Here is a 27,524-nt window from a genome sequence, read left to right on the forward strand (position 1 = left end):
CTGACTAAAAATCAAGGGATCTACTAATGAAAATGGTAGATAAAAAATCTAAGATCGAATTTTTTTAAGGATTTTCTGACCTAAAATAAATTTTTAAGAAACGTTTTTCAAAACAAACCTGACTGGAATTTTTCAATTTTTAAGTTTTTTTTTGAGGATATTCTGAATAAAAATCACTAATTTTTAAAGATATTTTTCAAAAACATATACTCAAAACTTGATCAGTATTCTGGATTATTTAAGATTTTTTAAAGGACCTCTTGATCAAAATCAACCATCTAAAAATCTAAATATCGAATTTTTGCATATAAGAATATTTTTTAAAGATTCATTAACCATTTTTTTTTTGGATTTTCCAAGATCTTCCAAAATCTTTCAAAGACTCCTGACTAAAAATCAGAAGATCACATTTTTAGGATATATTTGCCAAGAATCACAATATTTTCTAGGGACGCCTTGATCAAAAATTTTATATTTATGATAAATAATTACTGCTGTAACACATTTTTTAGGTACCTCCCAACCAAAAAATTCTGATTTTCTAAATAAAAGTTTTTAAGATTTCCTGGCCATTAGTTATGCTTTCTTCTAAGGACTTGTAGGTGGAAATCATATTTTTTGTAGATTTTCTACGATTTTCTGAACAAAAATTAAGAATTTGTGAAGAATTTTTTTAGAGGCACTAAATTGAAGGGAGGTTTTTCAAGAGCCCCCTTAACCAGAAATCGTTTAATTTGTCGAAATGTTTTGGGAAAGTCTTCCTTGAAAGAAGTGTGTACATTTTTGGTAATTTGTCAATGGTCTGCCGACCATATATCGAATTGAAATATATGTGTTTATAGGAAATGATTTTTCAGAACCTATTTGGTAGAAAAGATTAGTCTTTTGAGCTGACAAAATGTCGAATTTCTAGAAGTTTTACATGGTTGTTCAAACAAAGATTATCCTAGCGGAGAATTTAAGATTTTTTAAACAATTTTAATTTTTTAACATTTAGAAGATTACTTGGCCCAAAAATCATGGATTTAAAAAAATGCAATAACCTCCTGCCCAAAATCTTGAATTATTTAAGATTTTTTTTCAAGTCAAATGGTTTTTTAATGATTGCTTTCCAAGCCGAGGATTTTTCAAGATTTAAAGACATCCTGTCCAAAAATCGTAATTTTTGGAATTTTTTTAATAAAATTGCTAATTTTTTTGGCAATTTTTAAGGTTATCCTGTCAAAAAATTAGGATTCTTTTTTAAGAACTCCGTTTTAATTAAAGTTTTCCAAGAAAATCCGGCAAAAAAGTTGTGATATGTTAATTTTTTTTAATCCCTGAAATTTTTAAGACTTTTTTCAAGGACCTCCAAACAAACTTCGACCTTTTTTGAACACCTGGGAACAATAATAATGTGTATTAAGACATTTTTTTAACAACGTCACTTTGAATGATTTCAACGACTTCCTGACAAAAACAACGAATTGTTAGCAAAAGTTTTTTAAGGACTTTAAAGACATTTTTAAGAATTTTTAAAGACATTCTGAACAAAAATTAAATATTTCTCTAAAATGTTTAAGGAATTTTTGATTAAAAATCCTAATTCATTCCGTTTGTAACTTTTCGAAATAAGCATTTAAGATCCCACAAAGTATATATTCTTGATCTGCATAAGATTCTATGCCGACATAGCCATGTCTGGCCGTCGGTCTGTTTGTTTGTAGAAAATACACTAAAACCCAATAAAATCTAGGTTAAGATACATTGCTTTGGAATTGTATTTTTCGTTTGCATAAAAAATCCTAAATAGTGTTTGATTTCTAAAGATTTTTAAAAGGACTTTGGGGTCTATTTTTCAAAGCTCATTTTTTTTTTTAATTTTTTCCCCTGCCCAAAAATGAAGGAATTTGTAAGAATCTTTACGAAAAACTCTTTATAAAAAATAAGAATTTCCTTAAGAATATTTTAAAGATTTTCAATACCAAAAATTTTGAATTTCTCAGGGCTTCCAGGTATGAAATTATAATATTTGATTATTTTTCCAAAAATTCCTGACTGAATATGCAACATATATCATCATCAAAATCATTATAAAAATTTCATTTTTTCCAAATATTCTTTTTAAGTAACTACAGAGCTAGGCCTAAGGTTTTCCAACCAAAACTGTATATTTTGTTCAATAATAGGAAATAATAGTGTTTTGATGGAACATGACGGAACATCAAATTTGCCGTCGATCATAGTAATTATTATAGATCAAGGACATACGACATATGTCGCCAACCTGACCGATACTCTCTAAAAACCTCCAAACTTGGTATAGACCCCCATATAACGGACCCAACTGATTTAACTTTTTTAACTGTTTTGGATGTATTTCCAATCAAACGGCAGTCTTACTTATTTGATTGATTGTGATTTGACATCCTGAACCTGCGATATTGGCATCATATAAGGGGTCTGTGTATGTATTCTATTTTGAAAACATAGCTCAACATTTCTAAAAACATCCCAAAAATAGCCCCTTTATAACACTAGATCCTGTATATTGAGGTTTTGCAGATCTTGGAAACTTTTTTTTTGCAATTTTGTTTTTTTTTTTGGCTTCGTAATGAATAGAAGGTCAATGTGGCGGATTTGTTTCCTTGCCACCATAAAAAGTAATTGAAATTATTAGAATTTTATAAAACTAAAAAAAACGTGCATACAATTAATTAACCAATCACTATTTTAGAACGAGTAGTTATTTATTAACTGCAATTGTTATTAATTATAATAATAGAATTTGCTCAAAATAAAAAAAAAACAAAAGCCATAATAATTGATTGGAATATGTTGAATAGTTGCCGGCGTGTCTTCCTCATATCGGAACTGTAATTAATGTATTCCAGTAAAAGATTACAACATTTCAATATCATATTCAATAGCAATGATGCTGTAGTCTTGTCAATTATTTTATTTTTATTTTTTGAAATTGATTAACATTTTGTGTTTTCAGGAAATTCCAAAAATAAAAATATTGAGTTCCTTAGCAGTTCTCGGATGATAATTAATATTATTTCATATCAATAGAATGATTGTCACCAAAGAACATATACACACATGGGCATGACATATAAAAATTGTGTTTTTTTCGAAAAGAAACTTTTACCTCAGCTACGTTTTATTCTAAAACAGCCGATTCAAAAGAAATTTCCAAGAAGACATTTTATGACTAATTTATGTTAATATTGTGATTCCAATCCCAAATATATTTTTTGTTATTGTCATTTTTTGGCTAGTGATTTTCTTGATAAAAAGTTGAAATCTTGTTTCATTCTTAACTCACCACAATTTCTTTAGAACTAAAATATTCAAATTTATCGGCGAACTTTTTTTTTATTTTTTCGTAGTTATGAATTAATTTTGAGTTTCTTTGATGATTTAGAAACGGAGGGATTTAAAATAGAATAATATACATATGTATGTTGACAAATATGTGTTACTAACCCGGAATAGATTGGCGTATTTAGTCGCGGTGACAATTTTGAAAACAACACAAATCGTCAATTCAAGTTTAAACTATTGGAATCTTGAACAGGATATCATTTATCATAAAAAGTGGAAACAATTTCATACAAAAAAACAATCTGCATGGTGTGAAATAAAAAACTGCACCCAACTTCAGATTGCTGCCATTTCCAAGCCACTCGTCCGACAGCTTTTAAAATTATACCAGTGACAGCTCATTATATTGTTTACAAGCCCACAAAAGCATTTTTGAGTGAAATTTCCAGAAAAAAAGTTATTCGTGATGGAATTTATATTTGGCTGGAAAAGCACAAGTGACTATCGTTAGAGCACTCTAGCATTTAAATGTTAATAAATCTTTGGTGTCTCGTACCATCGCTCGTTACCGTGATACTGGTAGAAAAGTAAAGAAGCGAGTTGATCGAAACCCGCGTCGCAGTGGCCGAAAAATGGCTTGCGAGCTGAACATATCGCAATATTCCATTCGGCAAATATTGAAAAATAAGCTCGGGGTTTGAAATTCCAAAAAGTGCAAGACCTTACAACGCAACAGAAAGAAAATAGACTCTAAAGAGCTAAAGAGTTGGAACTGAGTGGTGAACTGCCGAATTTTTGTTTTCTCCGCTCCGATGAGAAAACATTCGTTGTTCAGCAGTTTGTAAACAGACAAAATGATCGTGTTTACTTGCCAAAGAGATCAGCTGAAAATGTGCACCGTCGGTTGGCCACCAGAACTCAAGCGCCGGCCATGGTGACAGTGTGGGCCATAACACCGTAACAGGTGATGGTTGCTCCCCGCTCGTATTAATCAACCGTGGCATCAGAATAAATGCCGAATATTATCACGAAAATATTCTGGAGGGTGTATCAAAGCCTTGGGCATGCAAACATTTTGGCCGCAGACCTTGAACAGACAAAAGGCACTCAGCACGCGCCACCCAAGAATGGTTACAAAATGAAGTTCCTCGCTTCATTTCCAGCGCACAATGGCCGCCAAAATCTCCGGATACCAATCCGTTGGACTATTGTGTCCGGAGTATTTTGGACAGCAAGGTTGGCACTAAAAAAAATACCAAAATGTCGATCACCTCAAGCAAGCGCTTCGCCTGGAATGGGCCAAAATACGGCAGAGCAACATTCGGGCAGCCTGTGACGGGTTTCATTTGAAGGCCATAATTCGAGCTAAAGGTGACCATTTCGAACAAATCTAAACTTATTCTAAAATTTAATGCTATTTCAGACATTTTTTGCTTTCATTCAATAAAATTTAAAAAATGTAAAAATTATGGCGTTTGACTTAGTTGCAGGTTTTTTATCTCACCCTGTGTAGATAAGTTAGAAAATATCGCTCGGTGTGTCGACAGATGTATTCCCTGTACCTATAACCATCTAGACCAGCAGGTACTATAGTAAGTAATTTTTCAATTCTTTTCGCAGGGAGACAATATCAAAAAAAAAAACGCATCCAATATTTTCAATATTTGGAAAACATTTAACACCTTTAAAAAAATGCCGATGACAAATATGAACGTGTGAATAAATTGGTTAAATAAATTAAAAGTAGATCGTTTGTTTAATATAGAATTTACATCATCTTCAATATTTTCAAATATCTTCATCATTTGTCCGCCTGAAGAAACCTGATTTCGAAAAAAATGATTTATGCAAATTATTAGAATGTTCTGCGTTGGGATTTTTGTGTTTCGACAAATATTGTACAGAGAAGAAAAAATACTTGTTATACTTTAAACAAAATGCAAAAAGGCAATAACCGTTACGAGTTGTTAGAAATGAGGTGGGATTGATTTTTGGTTTTATAAAATACCAACAAGTGCTCGCTACAACGTCAGTGAAAAGTCCACCTAAAAATTTTAGATTCGTGGCAACAGACGTTTTAAGATTAAAAAACACTCAATTTGTCCAGTTTTATCTCAATATCAAATTTCAGAATTCCAGCTCTGTCCCTTCACCCAATACCAAATGTAGTACCTATTAGTACTTTTCGAACAACTATAGTACGGATTTTTCAGAATATCACATCTATTCCATCAGCCAACACCAAATTTAGTTATATTTAGTACTTTTCGCACGTTTATAGTACACATTTTTAAAACTACCTCCATATATTAATTCCACATACTAACAGATACCTCAATATCAAATATCGGGATTCCAGCTCTATCCCTTCACCCAATACAAAATTTAGTAACATTTAGTATGCATATCCAAAACAATCAATATATCTTCATCCAAGATATGAACCATGACCTAATCTTAACAATTATGGTACCCATTTACAATACGACCACCACATCTCAACACCAGATACCACAGAAACCTCAATATCAAATTTCGTCTTCTAACCCCATACATTTACTTATTACCAAAATTTAGTACCAGTTAGTATTTATAGAACAATTTTTAGTATACTTATTCAGAATCACCTTCATATCTTAACCTCAGATACCAATATAGACCTAATTATCCAATTTCAGGATAACATTTAGTACGCATATTCAAAACAATTTACACCTCTACATGCTAAACACCAACGGTGATGCGAAATTAGTACCACTTAGTACTTTTCATACAATTATAGTATAGATTTCAAAAAACCATCTCCATATCTCAATTCAAGATACCAATAGACACCCCAATATCAATTTTGAGGATTTCAACCCTATCCCTTCACCCAATACCAAATTAATTACCATTTAGTACTTTTCGTATAATTTTGGTACTCAAAACCGTTCCATATCTTAATCCTAGACACCAACAGTTATCGCAATATAAAATTTCACGGCATCAGCTCTATCCATATACCAAATTAACTTCAATTTAATAACTTTCGAACAACTATAGTACACCTTTTCGAAACTACCTTCATATTACAATTTCAGATACCTTTATATGAAATTTCGGCACTCCAGGTCTATCACTTCAGCCAATACCCAGTTAGTTAGGACTTTTTCAACAATTTTAGTATACATTATATCACAGACACCAATAGTGAATATCAAATTTCAGGATTTCAGCTCTATTCTTTCGTACAAATATAGTACACATTTTTTCTCAACCTCAGATACCAACAATGACACCCATCTCAAATTTCAGGATTTCATCTCAATTCCTTTCCCCAAAACCAAGTTGATTAATGCTTTTCAGACAATTATAGTGCAAATTTCAAAAAACCACCTCAACTTCTGAATTCTAGATACCAACAGTGACATTCATCTCAAATTTCAGAATTTTGTCTTTATCCCTTCATCCAATACAAAATCCCTTCCCTTCGTTTCAAACTTACTCCAACCTTGATTCTCATACAAAATTTCAAGTTTTTATCTCCATCTGATCACATTGTACCAAACGGTACCATTTTAAAAGTAAAGTACCATTTTGGAAATTTTCGTAACCTTAAAATTCGAATTTCTAAAAAAAAAATCTTTGGTATATCTATTCTGCACTCCATCAGTGACTCTCTACTCTATAGAGGGTCAACAATTTGAATAGTCATAACGGAAGTCCAAAATTTTTTTTTTAAAAATCGCACTTGGGCTGAGAGTATACATCTGTCGGCAAATCCGACTGATACTTTATAACTTGATTAATTCAAAACTTGTGCTTTAACAGCAAAAGAAGAGACCAGATGAGCTTACTGTGTCACCTAATAAATACACCTTGGAATTCCCTATTATCAATACATCCAGGGATGGGGGCATTCAATCTATTACAAGGGATTGGATTATAATTTAGTATTTAAATCAATAAAACTAGTACTACTTTTAATACCATCCACCTTTGGGTAAAGGGAATATTAGAACCCATTATGAACCACAAATGCCAAATTTTAGACATATTCGTGGGAAAATGTGGCAAAAATCGAGAGGTACCGTTATATAGGAGCTATACCAAAACGTGGCCATACAATGTTTCGCCACCGGAGCTAGAACCCATTAGGAGCAACAAATACCATTTTTTTTGAAAAATCCTTTAAAAAATGTGACAACAACCATCAAGATACCGAATATCGGGAGGTACCGTTATATGAGAGGTATACAAAAAAGTGGTCATACAATGTTTCGCCACCGGAGCTAGGACCAATTATGACCAACAAATACCAATTTTAAGACAAATCCGTGTTAAAATGAGGCAAAAATCATTTAAATACTGAATATCGGGAGGTACCATTATATGGGGGCTTAACCAAAACGTGGACCTTTACATGCAATGTTTCGCCACACGAACTAGGACCTATTATGACCTACAAATACCAATTTTCAGACAAAAAACCATTTAAATACCATTTGTGGCAAAAACCATTTAAATACCGAGTATCGGGAGGTACCGTTATATGGGGACTATACGTGGACTTATACATGGAATGTGTTGCCAACGGAGATAGAATTAAACCTCCCTAGTAAGTGGTTATTTCGACCCTTTTCATGTTATAAGACTGGTGCGTTTCTATGGAGAAGTTTCTTAGGGAGTAGGGACCACACCATATCATCAAAAAAAAAAACTTACTTTAACTTGGTTTAAATATAATTATTGACGGTGATCGGAAATTCTGTTAATATTTAACTAAAAAATGAAAAATAAACAAAAAAATGAAATTTTTCCTGGAAAATTAAATTCTGAATCACTGGCCTCCATTCTATTGTTTTTTTTCATTTATTTAAATAATTCCTAAAACATCATTTGAATGCAATTTGATCTTTTGACCTGGCGCCCAACATTCGAATACCCAACACTCCCCATCTGAGGCAATAAAACATCTATTAAATAACCACGATTCACCTTTCACATTTTCGTGGATCATTAGACTTGTTAATGGTCGGTCGGTGTTTTGTTTTTGGGATTTTCCGTCCCATCGAATTGCGCAATAGCTCTCACATAATTAACAAATGATGCTTAATGATGCATAGGTACTAAAAAAACCGATAAGAATTTTTATTAGAATTATTTGAAAAAAAAAAAATTGAAATTCACGAAAAATTAACTATCGTTAGGCTTTTGATTGACTTTTAATAGAAGTATTTACAAAAAACGAAAAAAAATTATAAGACAAACTATCTAGTCATTCATTTTCGCTTCTGGAACTAAATAAAATTAATGAATTGATTTCTCCATAGTTCTCCATGCGGCTAGCTGGCTAGCCGTCTCGCTATTCGATTCTCCAACAACGGAGAATGAAAAATGACAGCTATGAACTTGTTGTATGCAAAATAGAGTTATTGACGTAATGACTGATGATTGGTGGCGGGGTGGGGTCAGTACTACTGCTTAAAGTTGATGATTGTGAATTTGGCACAGACAATGCTGATGATAACGACGACGATGATGATTAACGAAAATAAACAAAACTTCAAATCATCAGACATGTTGTCATTCAAAACGATGCTTCGTCTTCAAAATTCGAAAACAAAAAATCCAATGAAGCGCAAAAAAGAACCCATTATAAAATATTTGATACGTCCAAGCAAATAATTCCAATAGAATATTATTTTGAAATTAGAATACCAGTTATTATTAAATTATTTTAAAATTTTTAGTGGTTGGGTGTTAAAAGTTGTTTTTTTCTCTGTTTTTCTCGGTCTAAGAACCGAAAGTCATAATCAGTTCCATAGAAATGCTCCACACCCTAGAATAATTTATTGTCACAAAAACATTTAAAATTCGCCCAGACATTATAGCGACAATAACTAGGTAACAAAAAAAAAAAAATAAATAAATAAAAAACCAGTAAAGAAAGTCTTCAAGTCGGGCGGGGCCGACTTTATGATACCCTACACCACTTTGCTAATTTAGTAGAGCTCCACATAACAATTAAAAGTTTTTATGGGAGAATTCAATCATACACGCTATGATTATAATTATAATTTAAAGTTCAAAGGACTAAATATGCCGAAGCATTTGTATCTTTTAAATTCGGAATTGTATTGCCCATTTGGTGCACAATTAATTTGAAATCGGATAAAGATATATATGGAGCTATTCCAAATCTGAACCAATCTCGATAAAAATTGGCAAAGATATTTCTGAGCTGTATTTGATATATTTCCCTGAATATCGTTGGATCGGGCAATAAATGCGACCTGTACTTTGTTTACAAAAATACATGGACAGACGAACGGACGGACATGCATAAATCGACTCAGAATGTGATTCTATGCAGATCATCGTTTCCTTCTGCCTGTTACAAACAAATGCACAAAGACATAATACCCTGACCACCTTGTGGTGTAGGGTATAAATACGGGGAAACCCAGCAGAAAGAGGAGCTCAAAATAGAAGACACGTGTATTGGCGTTTTCAGAGCTTCATCGGAACGTAACCCAAATGGAGGAGAGAATTTCGCCACTCTTCTATATTTCTTTAAATTTTGGAATATTTGCATTTTAGGTGTTTAGTGTCTTCGGCAATATTGCAGCTGACGATACGAGAATTACTTTGGTCGAAAATGTTGACCCTCAAGCAGGTCACCAAAGAGGTCTTTTAAAACTTCCTTTAATAATAGTCGTAGCCTGTCAAAATATTTTACAAATTTATTTTTCATAAAGTTTTACTATTCAGAGTGAGATGAAAAAACTGCAACCAACTTGAGACTGCTGTCATTTCTATGCCACTCGTCCAACAGCTGTTAAAATTATTCCAGTAACAGCTCATTATATTGTTTACAAGCGTATAGAAGCATTTTGGTGGGAATTTTCCAGAAAAAGAAGTTATTCGTGATGGAATTCAAGCGCGAGAGTGTGATTTCTTTATACTTGGCTGGAAAACCACAAGTGGCTATCGTTAGAGCACTCCAGCATTTAAATGGGAATAAATCTTTTGTGTCCCGTACCATCGCTCGTTATTGTGGTACTGATAGCGTAGCCCGACGTCAAGGAAGTGGCCGGAAAAAACTGTAACATCAGCAGAAATGGTTCGAAAAGTAAAAAGCGACTTGATCGAAACCCGAGTCGCAGTGGCCGAAAAATGAGCTGAACATATAGCAATATTCCATTCGGCAAATATGGAAAAATGAGCTCGGGGTAAAGCCATTGAATTTCCAAAAAGTGCAAGAACTTACAACGCAACAGAAAGAAAATAGAGTCAGAAGAGCTACAGAGTTGCTTTGCTTGGCCGAAACTGGTGAACTGCCGAATTTGGTTTTCTCCGTCTCCGATGAGAAAACATTCGTTGTCCAGCAGTTTGTGAACAAACAAAATGATCGTGTTTACTTGCCAAAGAGGTTAGCTGAAAATGTGCACTTTCGGTTGGCCACCAGAACTCAAGCACCGGCCATGGTGATGGTGTGCGCCGCCATAACAGCCGATGATCGCTCTCCGCTCGTATTAATCGATCGTGGCATCCGAATATTATCCCGAAATGCCGAATATTATCCCGAAAATATTCTGGAGGTTGTATTAAAGCCTTGGACACGCAAACATTTTGGCCGCAGACCTTGGACATTCCAACAGGACTCAGCACCATCGCATTCAGCACGCGCCACCCAAGAATGGTTACAAAATAAGGTTCCTCGCTTCATTTCCAGCGCACAATGGCCACCAAAATCTCCGGATACCAATCCGTTGGACTATTGTGTCTGGAGTATTTTGGAAAGCAAGGTTGGCTTTAAAAATACCAATACACCTCAAGCAAAGCGCTTCGCCGGGAATGGGCCAAAGTACAGCAGAGCAACATTCGGGCAGCGTGTGACGGTTTCATTGGCCGTTTGAAGGCCATAATTAAAATGTTGACCAATTTGAACAAATCTAAACTCATTCTAAAATCTGATGCTGTTTCCGACACTTTTTGCTTTGATTCAATAAAATTAAAAAAAAGAAAAAAATATGGCGTTTGACTTTGTTGCAGTTTTTTTATCTCACCCTGTATGTGTAACTTCATCATAAAATCCATATTCATCCCATGTTTCTGCTTGAGAGAAATATTAAAAGAATCGCTGACTTGTTCCGTAAGTTATGACACATAAAATATTGAAAATTGCGACCATTTGTGGGTGAGGTACCAGAAGGAGTCTGCAGGTATATATAATCTTCACAACAGATCTTTTGTTAGCAAAAATGTTTGTATGTGTGTAATTTAAAGAGAGTTGAATGCTTATTAGGCTTGAGCTCTATTTGGGGGAGGAACCAGAAGAAACCATCTACCATCTTTATAACATATCTTGTGTTGATGACAATATTGAAAAGTGCCAAGTCTGAATGAAATCGGATGTTAATTTCGCGTTTTATGAGCTCCATGGATATTCAAAATTTTGACCCTTTGTGGTGGAAGTACCAGAAGGAGAGGACCGATTTATTCCATCTTCACAACAGATCTTGTGTTAGTAGAAATAATAGAATGTGTTAAATATAAGGAGAACCTGATGCTTATTTCGGATTTTATAAACGTTTTTGTTATTCAATACTTTGAACCGTTTGTGGGGGAGGTACAGGAAGAAATGGTTCGATCTCCAGTTTATTTCCCGTTTTATGAGCCTCATGGGTATTCAAAATTTTGACCCTTTGTGAGGAGGTACAGAAGGAGTTCTGATGTGTGTAATTTGAAGACAGCCGGACTCTTACATCACATTTTATAAAAATTATACATATTCAAAGTTTTAACTCTTTGATGGTGTTTTAACTCTTTGATGGAGTGGAACGATACTGTCCATTTCCGCACCTGACGTAGCACTGATGCAAATATTAGGATTTACAAAGTTGGAGCAAAATCGGTTTATCCTTTCTCGTTTTGTGGAGTAAAATATTTTTTTTTCTTGAAAATTTCAATATTATGTGGGGAGGTACCAAAAGAAGTGAACCGATATTTCTCATCTTGGTACTCGACCTACGTTTCATAATAATATTACGATGTACCAAGTTTGGAGCAAATCGTTTACTCCCTTCGAGAATTATCGTTCGCACCAGCCAGACAGACGGACGGACGGACATCGCTGGATCGAGTCCAAATGTTTTGAAACGGTTTTGGTCCAAAGAGACCTAGGGTCTAAAACCGTAATTTCGATGAAAAGGACCAAAAAGACACCTTTAATGATTCGACGGAAGACACTACCCTCTGGAAAGGAAACTTAACTCGAATAATTACAAAATGTAAAAATGTGCAGAACTCTCCGGCTAGTTTTTGGTTGCCTCTCGTAAGCTTTCAAAATGCTTCAAATTATTAATTAAATTCCATTTCGTTTGAAACACCCGGAAACTTTGTAGCAGATGTAGATCTATTTTCGTTTTTCTATAGCGACCATATAACGGTACCTTCCGATGTTTGGTATCTTGAGCCACATTTTTTTCGGTATTTATAGTTTGTAATGGTTTTTACCTCTTGTTGCAGACCATTTTCTATATGAGTCCTTGTTTTCCTATAGTCCCCATATAACGGAATTCGCTATTTTTACAATTTCTGCCACAATTCCTATTCGATTTTTTCAAAATTCGGTTTTTTAGTTCATAATACAGCTGGCATCAAAATATGGTCCATATTTCTCCAAGATATTTATATAAAGATACCCAATAATATTCGGTGTTTTTATGATCATAGCTATATTTTTCCACGGTGTTTTGAATTTAGTATTTAAAACTTCAATCGATCTCACTCGTATTTGCAAATTAAATGCAGAATCCAGATACTTTTATTGACATTTTTATATCCTCCACCATAGTATGGTAACACATCGAAATATACTTTGTGGACCCCACAAAGCATATATATTCTTGATCAGCATAAAATTCTATATCGATTTTGCGATATCCGTCCGTCTCTCCGTCTGTGGAAATCACTCTAGCTTCCAAACGAATTGAATTAGGTTGATAAAATTTTACTGAAATGTATATTATGTCTGCAGGACTTTTGGTATTGAAAACGGGCCATGTAGGTCCACGTTTTGGTATAGCCCCCATATAACTGTACCTCACGATAATCGGTGTTTTGATGATTTTAGCGACAATATTCATCAGAATTCTTTCAAATTTGAAATTTGATGTTCGTAATGGACGCTACAGCCTATGACAGGAGATTGTCTGTGCAGGTCCACGTCTTCGTATAACCCCCATATAACGGTACCTTTCGATATTCGGTATTTTGATGATTTTATACACATTATTCACCGAAATTGTTTCGAATTTGGTATTTGAAGTTCGCAATGAATACTACAGCCTAAGACAAAAAATTGTCTGTGCCGGTACACGTCTTCGTAAATCCCCCATATAACGGTACATCCCGATATTCGGCATTTTGATGACTTTAGCTACATTATTCACCGATTTTTTTTAAGTTTCGCATTTGAATATTCTAATGGCTTATGACAATAGTTACCTATGCAGGTATATGTCGTCGTATTGACCCTAATATAACAGCTACATTCGGTATTTCTAAGATTTTAACAGAATTTTTAACGGATTTTATTTATTTATTATTATTTGTTTTTTTTTTTTTGAGAATTGCCTAATTCGTTCCCAGTGGTGAAGGGTATTCAAAGTTCGGCCCGGCGAAACTTACAGCTTTTTTACTTGTTTTTATCTAATGGTGGAGGGTATTTGTTAATGTTTTTCTTTGCTTGTTTAGCTCTACATTCATAACATTTTCCGTTTTCCTATAATTTTGGAAAGTGTTTATGTTTGCTTTAAATTTTCAGTTAAAAAGGAAATAGTCAAAAAATATACAAAAACAATTTTTGTCAAGAAATTCGCTTTCAAAACTTTTCTCTGCAGTAGCTCTATACTGAACTATCACAACCCCCTCAACGTGGAACCTTATGTCACTTTCTCTATAATGGATAACCAAATTTGCACAAGTTCAAGGTCTCAATGTTGTCATTGTCAACAAAAAATTTTCAAGGGGCCCAAAGTTGTCCATCGCTGTGTTTAATAAACGTTAATACAAATACATGTTATAATCTCAGTTTTTATTTACTTATTAGCGGTCATAACTCATGGCGTGGTACATACACACATACAGAGTATATTTGATAAAAACAAAAAAAATAAATATCACTTAAATACAAAATATCAATCAACAAAAATCAAACAGAAAAAAAAACTCTTAAAAGAAACCACAGAAAACGATGGGAAAAGTAAAAGTCACGTTAAATTGGATTTTCTTTTATGATTTTCTTTTTGGACTCTTTGAGTTTTTTAATTTCGATAAATTCATTTTCTTCATCGTCAACGATGGATTGATCCGGCAATGGTGTTGTGGTCAGCCTATCATTGCTGATGGTCGAGGTTGTTGCTGCACTTGCCATTGTAGTTACTGCAGCTGTTGCTCCTACTGTCGTTGTTGTTGCTACTGCTGCTGTTGCCGATGTCATGGCGGTTGTCTCCGCCAATGGTTTGCCGGTTTTGTTTTTAACCAACTCAACATTGTCACTACTCAGTGTCACATCGATTTCTTCATAATGCGAATCATTTAGGGGTTTATATTTATCCCGCATGGGTTCGGTGGTATCGGTATATTTGTAAACGGAAAAATACGTCTGTATACGTTGAATGACCCGCTCCAGAAATGGTGGAAATTTATGTTCAACCCCTTCGCCATAAATCTTGACATTCAACTCGTTGAGAGTATTGCCAGGTACTGCACGAATTGCATTCAAAATACTCTGGAAGAGTAGTGCCTGCTGTAGCGTGTTCGGAGAGTTTTCCAATGTGCTGCGCAAAATTAAATTGCCATTGGGGCGCAGTTCCAGGAAACCCTCTTCACCTTTGCTGATATCATTTAGTTTGGGATTTTTTACGATCACTGCACTTTGGGAGATATCCATAAGAAGACATCCCATAAAGATGAGGGTAATTAAAGGATTTTTCATTTTCAAATGTTTCCAAAATTCCCTTTTTTCCATTCGTCTTAAAGTTTAAATTTATTTTCAAATCACTTCTTCTTTTGTTTTCTTTTTCGCTGAATTTAATTTTTTGTTACTCAAACCAGCTATCACTTCACTTGTCCACTGCCACTGCGTCACTGATTGCCCAACTTTAAATTTCTGTGCTCGCATTGAGTGTTGACTTTGGCGGCGAGTGTGACTTGCATGGCCGATCAGCACTGGCTGGCGAGGGCCAAACATATCTTTGGCATGTCTTTGTCGGTCAATTGGTTTGTGTCTTCTGTGGCCAGTGTAAAGTTTGATGTACTCTCTGCTGATTGCATTATGCTCGACATTGGCGTGCACAAAAAAGTGTTGATATCTTTTTCAAACATTTAAAAACGCGAAATTTTTTCAATATCCCCTAAAAATAGAGGTTTGCTTGGATTTGAAGATGTGTAAATTTTTAGACTGCCGACTAGTACCCTACTTTGTTGTGTTATGCCATCTACCATAGTATGGAGGGTATATTTATGTCATATATATTCTTGATCAGCATAAAATTCTATATCAATTTACCGATGTCCGTCTGTCTGTGGAAATTACTTTAGGAAAGGAAATAGGAAAGGAGATAGGTTAAGACAATTTTACTTAGATGTGCTTAAGGTCTTCAGAACTTTAAAAAGGCTAGGCCTCATGCAACTGTACAGGTGTTTTAGGCACAATTTCAAACCGAATTTGCTGTAAACTGATTGACTGCGTTCCCAGTATGAAGTAAACATCTTTGCTGAGTGCTGTGCAGATATGTAGGTCCTAGTTTTGGTATAGACACCATATAACCTTACCTCTAGATATTTGGTATTTTGATGATTTTTGTCAGTTTTCACCGAAATGATTTCAAATTTGGTATTTGGAGTTCGTAATGGTTCTGGGTACTGATTCATCCTTTCGTATAGTCCCATGTAACTATACCTCCCAATATTCGGATTTTTTATTTGGTATTTTGATGATTTTTGTCAGTTTTCACCGAAATGATTTCAAATTTGGTATTTGGAGTTCGTAATGGTTCTGGGTACTGATTCATCCTTTCGTATAGTCCCATGTAACTATACCTCCCAATATTCGGATTTTTTTTTCAGAAATTCCCCCATGAATTCTTCTTGGCACGTCTAACTTGTTGGCTTGTTGATATCTTTACTTTACCCTCGATCTTTTCCTGGGGAAAGTGCGCGGACAAGTTTCGATTGTAGCTTTTAAGGGTGATTGTAATCGGGATAACGTAAGGTTTTCGATTCCTGTTGGACTTCTAAATAATCCCATTTGGAAATATATCTTCTTATCGTCCGAGAAGGAGCATTCATCAGATACCTCTTAGATCTTTTTTAAGAAATTGTCCATAGTTGTTAGAGAGAGTGGTCATTGACCTCTTCATATCGCCATTATTAAAGTTGGGAAATTCCTTTCTTCCTACTACACAGGTACTTATCTCATCACCTCTGGGTGAAGCAAAAACAGTATAATTTACATTCCCCAGGTCAGAATTCTTGTTATTGGAAATATAGGGTTCCTGAACTAGAATAATGTTGTAGATGGGGATAGGAGGAGTACAGCCGCTCCGGCTTTTCAGTAATGTAAGTTTATCTGCTCTATGTGCAGCACTTGCCGCCTTCGCCCCCTTACTAAGTCGAACCTATCCTAATCCGAAATTGACCTTTCCACTGCCACTCTAATGACAGGTGCTCAATTCTCTATGTGCGGAGATCTGGATTTTGCAGGTCAAATATTATCAGATGGGTTACTCCTGCACTTCTGGATGTGAAACAGTTTTGCTCCTTTCCAAAGTCCGCTCGTGCAAGGAAATCGTAAGATTTCTTTTTTAGGCAGTTAATGACTTTGATTCCCTCGTATACAAAGGCACTGCCGAACTTCATGGTTTCCTGTGTGCGAAACAATTGCCTCCTCTTCACTTTCTTCGAATGACAACCAATGGCTATCACTAGTTTTCCCTTCCGAGTCAGCTCTGTCAATAATTGCTAGTTGGTGGTCGTCTTTGGATGTCATTGGAGCCGTCCTCTCGGGTTTATAAATGCAATTTCCTGAGAAAGCCCTGACTTTTACGCTACTCGGCTTTGCCTTGCCACCTTGTCTAAGAGAAACTCTTTTTACAGCCTTGGAAGGGAGGGAGTTCTCCAAGATGATGATCGTGGAGATATTCTGCTCTGTTCAGCTACCGGTAGCTTACCCTTAGGCTTCACATTTGGTGCTGAATTAGATGCAACCTTTCTACTATTTGGCAACACCAATCCCGGTTTACTCTGATGAGGTTCCGGCTTTGCCTTTGGTTTGGGATCCGATTTCGTGCTCAGCAAAAACCTAGCTCCCTGAGCAGTGGTTCGAGTACCCGTATTTTCTGGAAGGAGAATCCACCAAGGGTTCTTTCGAACTTTCTTCTTTCCAACACTTAGTTTTGATATATGACATTTTCTTTTCGGAATGTGCACTCGGATCCTTATCCACGAATTTGGGAGATACAAAATTATTTTTTTATAGAATTTTGCATCTCTTACTTCCTTGACGTCAACTGACTCAGGTCATCCTTCGTTGACTTGCCTGAATTTATGGTCTCATACCATCGGTGTGAGTGATATTGTTCATTAGGTAGTCGGGAAAGTTCGTTAGACTGGAACCACTCGATATGATCTCATCCACATGGTCGAGGATTCTCTCACTGTGTGGATATACACATCCTATGATGCCACTGGTGTACTGTTGTCATCCTCTTCCTTAATTTCGGCCCTAATTTGGGAAGCGTTAGCCATTTGAATATTGCGACCGTCAGTTTGTCGGATATTACTTGCACTTGTAACAGGTGCCTGTGGTTTCAACGCAATTGCGGGATATCGGAGGCACATGGCTTGTGAGCACACCCACACTTGCCACAGACACTGAGTAATTTAGGCCCTGTGCCGTAAAATTAATCAATTTTTTACATTTTCCCATACTTAAAAAATCTTGGTTAATTGTTTAAAGGAACCATACCGATCGGCAAATTCCTCAAACCCCACAGTTTAGGGGAGACAAATGTTCGCCTCGTCGGTCTGGAGATCATTGACAACCGATCACATTTGCATAGAGATCCTGACACCAAACCCGTTGACTGCCCGCGACTGCTTATTTGATTCGCAGCTAACCAATACATCTATTGGGCGTTTATTCCGGAGACCTCATAAAGTGGTATATCCCAATATTCGGTATTTTGATAATTTTATCATTATTATTACAACATAATTATCTTAAATTTAGTGTTTGGAGGCACCACCTTCTCTGGCAGATAATTGGCTGTAAAGGTCAGGTTTTCGTTTATATGGGGCTACGTAAATTTAACTCCTGATATTCGGAATTTTTTAAATTAGAGCCGAAATATTCAATGGGATTTTTTTGCATTTTAAAATTTTCTTCCAAATGGTGGAAGGTATTAAAACACCGACGTGACCGAACTTAGATGATTTTCTCAACTTTTGTGCAGAAGATAGTTTGTTTACTGGGTTGAAAATGACAAGTGACAGAATTGAGTAAGATTTACTGATTTTATAGATTACAGCTTTATCTCATTTTCCTATTGCATACAATCCACCAAGTTGTCAACACTGATTTCTCCAAATTTTCTGCCATCTCTCGCGCTCTATCTTTCTCTCTCTCTCAATCTCTTCGACTCTTTGGCAGCTATAACGGTTTAACATTAAATCAGTTAATGTAACGCGTCACGCATGCGCACAGTGTCATTTAAATTTGTGCACTACCAGCGCTATCTGTTGTGTGTACGTTTATTGTTCCGCTGGATTGTTTACTTTTTTCTTATTTGGAAATATTTACTCTTTTTTTGGTTTTACACATTTTTTTCATCTGCTAAAACCGAAATTGTTTTGAGTGCAAACAAATCATACATTCATATCCGAGTAGCGTGTTATGGTGCCATACAATAGATTTATTTGTTATTAAGGTAATTTATTAACATCGGCATAATGCGATATCTGCAAAATGTTAAACGCCCATATTTTTTTTGGCAACAGCAAGATCAGACGTTGCGGGCATATCAATGAGAAAATAGCAGCTGGGGGGAAGATTGGGAGCAGATGCTTTTTTTGCAACTGGGCAGGAACGTATGATACTTCAGAAACACAGGGGGATTGAAGTATTTTTGAATCTCATGAATACCCCCCATTCATTGTACAACTACAATTGTTTTAGAACACCATTGAAGATTAACTCTTGAAGATGGTCTGGGAAATTTCCCTCTGAAAATAAAATTTAATAAAAACCTTTTTTTTTTATTATTTTTTATTTCTTTATTCTGTTGTGCTGTTTTTCGCTTTGCATTTTTATTTTGATTTTACGTTTTCCTTGTTTTTGTTTGTTTTTTTTTTTAATGAAATTTATGATGTTGATGATAAATATGTATGTGTGTCTATGCATGAAAATATGATTGATTGTTGTTTTTGTTGTTTCTAAGGATATCTTACAATAATTATTGTTGTGCTTTGTTGTTTAACTATTATAAAACTTATTTTTAGTTCATTGATGGTGGTGAGTTTTCTTCTTTTTTGTGAAAATTGTATTTTGTTGGCCCATAGTGTTGTTGTACTTAAAATATCCGATGATTTTACTCCATCTTCAAGATTAGGCCACCTTGGATTGCGGCTCATCGTTGACAACAGATTTTAGGACAGGTTTAACTGCATCAATTTGATCGACTGTAAATAGAAGGGAATCAGAGATTAATAGGAGAATAATTTCTTTTAAAAAAGGATACTCGATTGTCATAAGAGAATTGATCTAAAATAAGATTGCTTGATAAAAATTGATTTCAAAAATTCTCTTTTTCTAAATTTTTAGACAAAAGTCCTCGATTTTGTGGAAAAATTCCTATTAAAAAGCCTATCTATAGCCTGTCAAAAAATATCCACCTATTTTCCGATTATTGCTATGATAAGTCGTAATGCAAAACAATTCTATAAAAATATCCAGATATTTCGTAAAATTTTTCTCTAATAAGATCCATGAGAGCTTGGTCCTCTAAAAATTCCAAAATTTATTGTAGAAGATCAGGAATTTTATAAAAAGATTCCCATATATAAGTCCATCTATAGCCTACCGAACATTTCCTCAAAATATTTTCCAGATTTTGAGAAGTTTATTATAAAACTGGGTCTATTACCAGACAAGAAGTCTGCCAAGAAAAAAACAAGTAAAAAAGCTGTAGTTCGGCCGGGCCGAACTTTTAATACCCTCCACCATTTGGTACAAATTTGGCAATTTCCAAAAAAATAAAATCCGTTAAAAATTCTGTTTAAATATTAAAAATACCGAATGCCTATACGACGACGTGGACCTGCATAACAACTTTTGCCATAAGTTATCACAATATTTAAATGCGAAACTTGAAGAAAAATCTGTTTATAATGTAGCTAAAATCATCAAAATACCGAATATAGGGGGTACCGTTATATGGGGGCTATATGATAACTTGGACCTACATGGCCCATTTACGAACTTAACCTGCCTACTGGCAAAATATACATGTCTGCAGAAATTTAGCCTTCTATTTCAATTTTTTCGAAAGATAGCGTGATTACAACAGACAGACGGACAGACAGACACACAGACAGACTGACAGACGGACATGGCTAAATCGTCTTAGAATTTTACGCTGATCAAGAATATATATACTTTGTTGGGTCTGACATGAGTATTTCGAGGAGTTACAAACGGAATGACAAAATTAATATACCCTTCATAGTATGGTGGAGGGTATAAAAAATAGTAATAATTGCTCTAAAACATCCTTAATTGCTAGGGAAAATTCCTCTTTTTACACCCTACAACACTATGTGTTGGGGGTATTATATATTTGATTGGGCCAAAAATTATGTAACACCTCGAAATATTGGTTTTCCACCGTCCCGTCCGTCAGTCCGCCTGTCCATGTTAATGTGTAATCAAGCTACAGGTCGAAATTATAAACCGATCTTCACGAAATTAAAACTGGAGGTGGGGTTATGGTCAGAATAGAACCCTATTGTTTTTGGAGCTGATCGCACGATATTTAGGGGTTGAAATGGACCAAAAAACAGATAAAATTTCCTGATTTTGAAGTTGCTTTATAGGCCACAATTATGAACCAATTGACGCGAAAATGTACATGGAGTTAGAGTTTGGGAGTGGGCAGAATACTACCAATTTGGGCGGCCATCGGACAATAATTCGCGGGTAAAATAGACACTAACTTTTATGTAAGAAAATGGGAAAGTTTCCACTAAACCGCGAATAAATTTTAATCCCAGCCAAATCACAAATATATTAAAAGATCTCTTTTGACCATTACAGTGAGGCTAATAGCCAAGAAATCGGATATATAGCAAAATAGGTACAATATATATGTAAAAGAATAGATCTTATTTATTCTGCTGGGCCGATATTCACAATTCCCATCAATTCGGAATGATCTCTTGCCAGAAACGGATAAAATCTAGGAAAGTCACGGAAAAATATAGCAAGAAAAAAGTTAATATCTTTTGTTCCATTTTTGTCATATTTTTTATCGCATGCGATTTTTCCAATTCGACTTCCAATTTTTAATTGTAAATTGTTGGAAAAAATTTCCTCTATTCCTCTTTTGACAAGATTATTTTCCTAATAAGATTTGCGATTTTCTTTAGAGTGTGTCCTCTTAAAACACCCAACATTATCAGGGGAAATTTCCTCTGAAAAAGGCAACGATTTTCTAGAAATATTTCTTTTAAAATTTTTCGGAAAAATGTCTTTAAAAAAAAATTAAGATTGTCTGGCGAAATGTCCTTTAAAAATTCACAGTAATTAAGTAAATATATGACTATTGAAAAAAATGCCATATAGAATAATGCCCTGACAAAGATCCATGATTGTCTACTAACATTTCATATTTAATGGTCCACTATTGCCTCCCGAAAATTCCCATTAAAATTTTCCACTATTGCCCGACAACATTTCCCGTACAAATATCCACGATTTTCCAGAAAAATTTCGTTCTTAAGGATACACCATTGCCTCTCAAAAAAATCCAATAAAATATTGTATAGAAAAATTCCCTTAAAATATCCACAATTTATTTATTTATTTTTTTTTTCTGGAATAGCGGTGGCTTAGGTAAGATTAAGAAGTCCCACGATTGTTTGGAACAATTTCCCCAAATAGGCAAAGAGTTCCTAGAGAAAATTGACACTCAGAGAACTAACGATTGTCTGTCAAAATTTCTTCTTTAAGGGTCTACCATCGCCTCACAAAATCGTCAACGATAATTTGCAAAATTTCAACTTTTAAAGATCATTAATTGCTTAGAAAAAAAAAACATAAATACCTCTTAAAAATTATTGACTTTTTTAGAAAATTTTTCTGAAAAAAATTTATAATCATTAAGAAATTTCAACTTTCAACTTTTAAAGATCATTAATTGCATAGAAAAACAATAAAAATACCTCTTAAAAAATTAATTATTTAGATAAATTCCCTCATAAAAGATATTTGATTGTTAAGGAATATTTCACTAAAATTCCCCTTAAAAAGATCCACAATTTATTGAAAACCAAAAGAGGCACTCGTTTTTATTAAATTCACCCAAAAAAGATACGCGACTTCTTGACAAAATTCTCCCTTAAAAAGATCCAATAGATTAAAAAATCCCATTGAAAAAATCGAATATTTTTATAAATATTCCCTTATAACGATTCACGACTTTTGACAAAATTTCATCTAAAAAGATGCACCATCATCTGCCCAAAATTTCCCCAAAATACATAAACAAATTCTTAAGAAAATTTCCCCTAAACGACCTTCACACAAACTCCCCTTGTTATCAATACTAAATTCCTTTAAGAATACTTCTCCCAAAAAGACAATATTTTCTTGAAAAAGATTGACGAATTCTTGACAAAATTTCCCGCCAAAATGATCTGTGATTTTTGACAAATATTCCCCTAAAAATATTTAATATCCCACAGAAAAGGATTGGGATTTCTTAATAAAATTTCATCTAAAAAGATCCTCCAAAAAATGTCGAAAAGAATATCAAATTCTTAAAAAAAATCTACCCTAAACAAATCCACGACTTTCTGATAAAATATTCTCTACAAAAATCAATGATTTCTTAACAAAATTTCCCTCCAAAAAGATATACGACTTGTCGACAAAATCTCATCTGAAAAGATACAAAACTTTTGACCATATGTCTCCTAAAAAGATCCATTATCTCTTGTCAAATATTGACTTAAAAAGGACAACAAATTCTTAACAAAATGTCCCCTTAAAAATGAATATATAATAAATATTCCCTTAAAAAGATCCAGGACTGATTGACTACTCCTAGAAAAAACCATGACTTCTTCAAAATTTCTTTCTAAAATTTCGCTTAGAAGAATTTACTCTGTCTGAACTTTTTTATAAAAATTATCGATTCTCTAACGAAAATCCTTTAAAAAGAATCATTAGAGTCGTTTGGGAAATGAAGTCATTTTTTTCTCTCTCTCTCTCTCTCTCCAATTCCATTTCATTGTACTCACCCGGCTTGACAGCTTCCTCAGCAACTACAACAGCTTGAACATCTTTGACGGGAGTGGCTTCCAAAAAGCGACCACTTTCTAACTTTTCCTCTCCCTTGGCGATGGGTTGCAACTTATCCAGCTCTGGATTGAGGGGAAGATTTTCCGGTTGCGGTGCCAGGGGAAGTTGACCTTCTGGTTTAGCGGATTCAATTGCTGGTGCTTGTGCCGGCTCCTGGCTTATGGGTTTCTCTTCAGCGGCCAAAAGGCTACGTCCCTTAATTGTGGGTATAGAGGGGGCCAAGAAAATCGGTGTTTGAATAAAATCGACAACATGTGGCAGAGCTGGTCCAATAACACTGGCATAGTGCGGCAACTGATGTCGGGGCTCATGGGAAATGATGGGTGTTATGGGGATTTCGTACTCGATGTGTTGCACCTTTGTCAACTGGGGCTGGGATGCAGCTGTCTTTTGATCTTGGTTCTGGCCTTCGGCTTGAGTTTCTGCCTTGTCAATGCTGCGCGCATTGCTGGCAGCCTGTTGTTGATTGGGCGTCGGTTGAAAGCCCGTATTTTGCGCTATACTATTGAGCGATTCACAAGGACTGTTCTGGACCGCGTTTGTTACAGCGTTTTGAATGCTATTCGATACGGTTTCTAATAGGCTGCTGGGATTGTTGGCGGCATTGGTAATTGTTTCTATAACTTGATTTGGATTTTGAACTGCATTGGAGATGTTGTCGAAAATGGATTGTCGCGTGGGAGGACCCAGTTTGGTTGCATCAATTATTTGCAGAGGTATTGGACTGGCAATGCTGCCGATAATTTTAGCCGGACTGCTGACAGCATCAAATATTTGCCCAGGCAGAGCAGCTGCACCAGCAATGGTGGAGCTGATAATTCTACTTGGACTTATTGATCCGACTGCGCCAAAATTGTCCACGGCTTCGCTGGGAATGGAAACAATGTCGGTAATGATATTTTTTCCACTTGAACGTGCCTCGTATTGTTGTGAGCCGGGTAGGGCAATGTGACCAACCGGGTGATTGGCAATAGCACTGGTCGGCACATAGACAATGGTCTCTTCATGTGGTGCCACAAACCGAGTGTAGGGTGTTAGATGTTGAATGATGGGAGCGCCGTGTGGAAATGACTCCAATTGCAATTGGGCTTGGGGTGTGACAATAACAACGTGCGGCGTCAGTTCACCATGATGGTGGACCGGTGCCATCCATACGCTGTGGATGGTGAGCAGCAAGCTCAGCAATAAATATTTGAGCATCTATAAAGAGATAAAAAATGGCGAATAGAGAGAAGCAGAGGCATGCGAATTAGAAATCTGGTTTGTGTCTTAAGTCTTTTGTTTTGAGGTGTAAAAATGTTTATCGTGAATTTGTTGGATTTGGATCCCATAAACGTATGATACTGGACGGCTGAAGCTAGAATCATGAAATTTTGCACAAGGGTCAGTCTTGGTGCATAGGCGAATGATAAAGGCACAAAAAGTACTAAAATGTACTGAAAATAGAATATTCTCTATCTAATAAACGGAATTGGGTAAAAATTCTGAAATTCGGAATGAGAGCCATTGCTGGAGTGCAGGATTGATGCCATTAAGCGCTTTTTGGAAATTAAGCTTACGAAAAGTTCTAAAATTGTACTAAACTTTAAAAATTGTACCATTTGGTATTATGGGAATGGATAGAACTAATAACTTGAATTTTGGAATGAGAATCAAGGCTGGAAAGTAAGTTTGATATATGAAGGTGTCTGCCAGCTGTACTAAATGGTACTAAATTTGGATCACTTTGGTTTAGGGTGAACGGATAAAGCTGCAAAGTTAAAATGTTGTATTGGAGTCTTTGATTAAGGATGGTTTGGTATAAAGAGGGGGTTTTGGAAATGTGTACTACAAGTACTAAATAGTACTATATTTGGTACAATTTGGTTTTGGATAAACATATGGTGCTTGAAATCAGAAATTTAGTATTTGGGTCCCTGTGCATGTGTAGCCTGGGCATATGGATGTGGTTTCGGAGATGTGTACTATAATTTTACGAAAAGTACTAAATGGTACAAATTTTGGTTTTAGTCGAAAGTGTAGAAATAAATTCTTAAGTTTGGTATTTAGATTACTGATGGTATCAGTGTTTGGATTCGTCGGTGGTTGGGAAATGTGACCTGTTTTTGTACGAAAAGTACTGAATGGTACTAAATTTGGTATTGGGTGAAGGGATAGGGCTGGAATCCTGAAATTTGATATTGAGCTCCTTGCTAGTGTCTGGAATTGAGATACGGATGTGGTTTTGGAAATGTGTACTATAATTGTACGAAAAGTACTAAATATAGGGTGAGATGGAAAAACTGCAACCAATTTCAGACTGCTGTCATTTCTAAGCCACTCGTCCAACAGCTGTTAAAATTATTCCAGTGACAGATCATTATATTGTTTACAAGCGTACAAAGGCATTTTGGTGAGAATTATCCAGAAAAAAAGTTATTTGGGATGGAACCCAAGCGCGATAGTGTGATTTCTTTATATTTGGCTTGAAACCCACAAGTGGATATCGTTAGAGCACTCCAGCATTTAAATGTGAATAAATATTTTTTGTCTCGTACCATGGCTCGTTACCGTGATACTGGTAGCATAGCCCGACGTCAAGGAAGTGGACGGAAAAAACAGCAACATCAGCAGAAATGGTTCGAAAAGTAAAAAAGCGAATTGATCGCAACGCGCGTCGCAGAAGCCGAAAAATGGCTCGTGAGCTGAAAATATCTTAATATTCCATTCGGCGAACATTGAAAAATGAGCTCGGGGTAAAGCCATTGAAATTCCAAAAAGTGTAAGAACTTACGCCGCAATGGAAAGAAAATAGACTATAAAAAGCTAAAAGTTGCTTCGCTTGGCCGAAAGTGGAGAACTGCCGAATTTGGTTTTCTCCGATGAGAAAATATTCGTTGTCCAGCAGTTTGTAAACAAACTAACTGATCGTGTTTACTTGCCAATGAGGTTAGCTGAAAACGTGCAACTTCGGTTGGCCACCAGAACTCAAGCGCCGGCCATGGTGATGGTGTGGGCCGCCATAACAGCCGATGGTCGCTCTCCGCTAGTATTAATCGACCGTGGCATCAGAATAAATGCCGAATATTATCGCGAAAATATTCTGGAGGGTGTATTAAAGCCTTGGGCACGAAAACATTTTGGCCGCATTCCAACAGTACACAGCACCATCGCACTCACGCGCACGCGCCATCCAAGAATGGTTACATAATTAGGTCCCTCGCTTCCTTTCCAGCATACAATGGCCACCAAAATCTTCGGATACCAATCCGTTGGACTATTATGTCACGAGTATTTTGAAAAGCAAGGTTGGCACTAAAAAAATACCAAAGTATTGATCAGCTCGAGCAAGCACTTCGCCGAGAATGGGCCAAAATACCATAGAACAACATTCGGGCAGCGTGTGACGGTTTCATTGGCCGTTTGAAGGCCATAATTCGTGCCAAAGGATAACAATTCGAACAAATCTAAAATTATTCTAAAATTTGATGAATGATTTCCGACATTTTTGGCTTTCATTCAATAATTTTGTTTTTAATGTAAACAAGTAAGCAAAGGCTACAGTCGAGCGGGGCCGACCGTTGAATACCCTACAACACTA

The 27,524-nt window shown here is 35.5% G+C and overlaps 2 protein-coding genes across 2 annotated transcripts; both read right to left on the reverse strand.

Moving 5' to 3' along the window:
- Positions 1 to 14,371: 14,371 nt before the first annotated feature.
- On the reverse strand, positions 14,372 to 15,591 carry LOC101901290 (uncharacterized). The gene has a single exon (XM_005176554.4). The coding sequence runs from the start codon at positions 15,329 to 15,331 to the stop codon at positions 14,576 to 14,578; it is 756 nt and encodes a 251-aa protein (XP_005176611.2). The 5' UTR covers positions 15,332 to 15,591; the 3' UTR covers positions 14,372 to 14,575.
- Positions 15,592 to 19,642: 4,051 nt separating this feature from the next.
- LOC131804528 (uncharacterized) lies at positions 19,643 to 25,138 on the reverse strand. Its single transcript, XM_059127510.1, has 2 exons — positions 23,884 to 25,138; positions 19,643 to 20,043 (listed from the first exon to the last, which is right to left on the reverse strand). Exons 1-2 carry the CDS (start codon positions 25,091 to 25,093, stop codon positions 19,970 to 19,972), a joined length of 1,284 nt encoding a protein of 427 aa, XP_058983493.1. The 5' UTR covers positions 25,094 to 25,138; the 3' UTR covers positions 19,643 to 19,969.
- Between the last annotated feature and the right edge of the window lie 2,386 nt (positions 25,139 to 27,524).

The sequence above is a fragment of the Musca domestica genome, unplaced genomic scaffold, assembly GCF_030504385.1.
Source record: "Musca domestica strain aabys unplaced genomic scaffold, Musca_domestica.polishedcontigs.V.1.1 45, whole genome shotgun sequence".
Lineage (NCBI taxonomy): Eukaryota > Metazoa > Arthropoda > Insecta > Diptera > Muscidae > Musca > Musca domestica.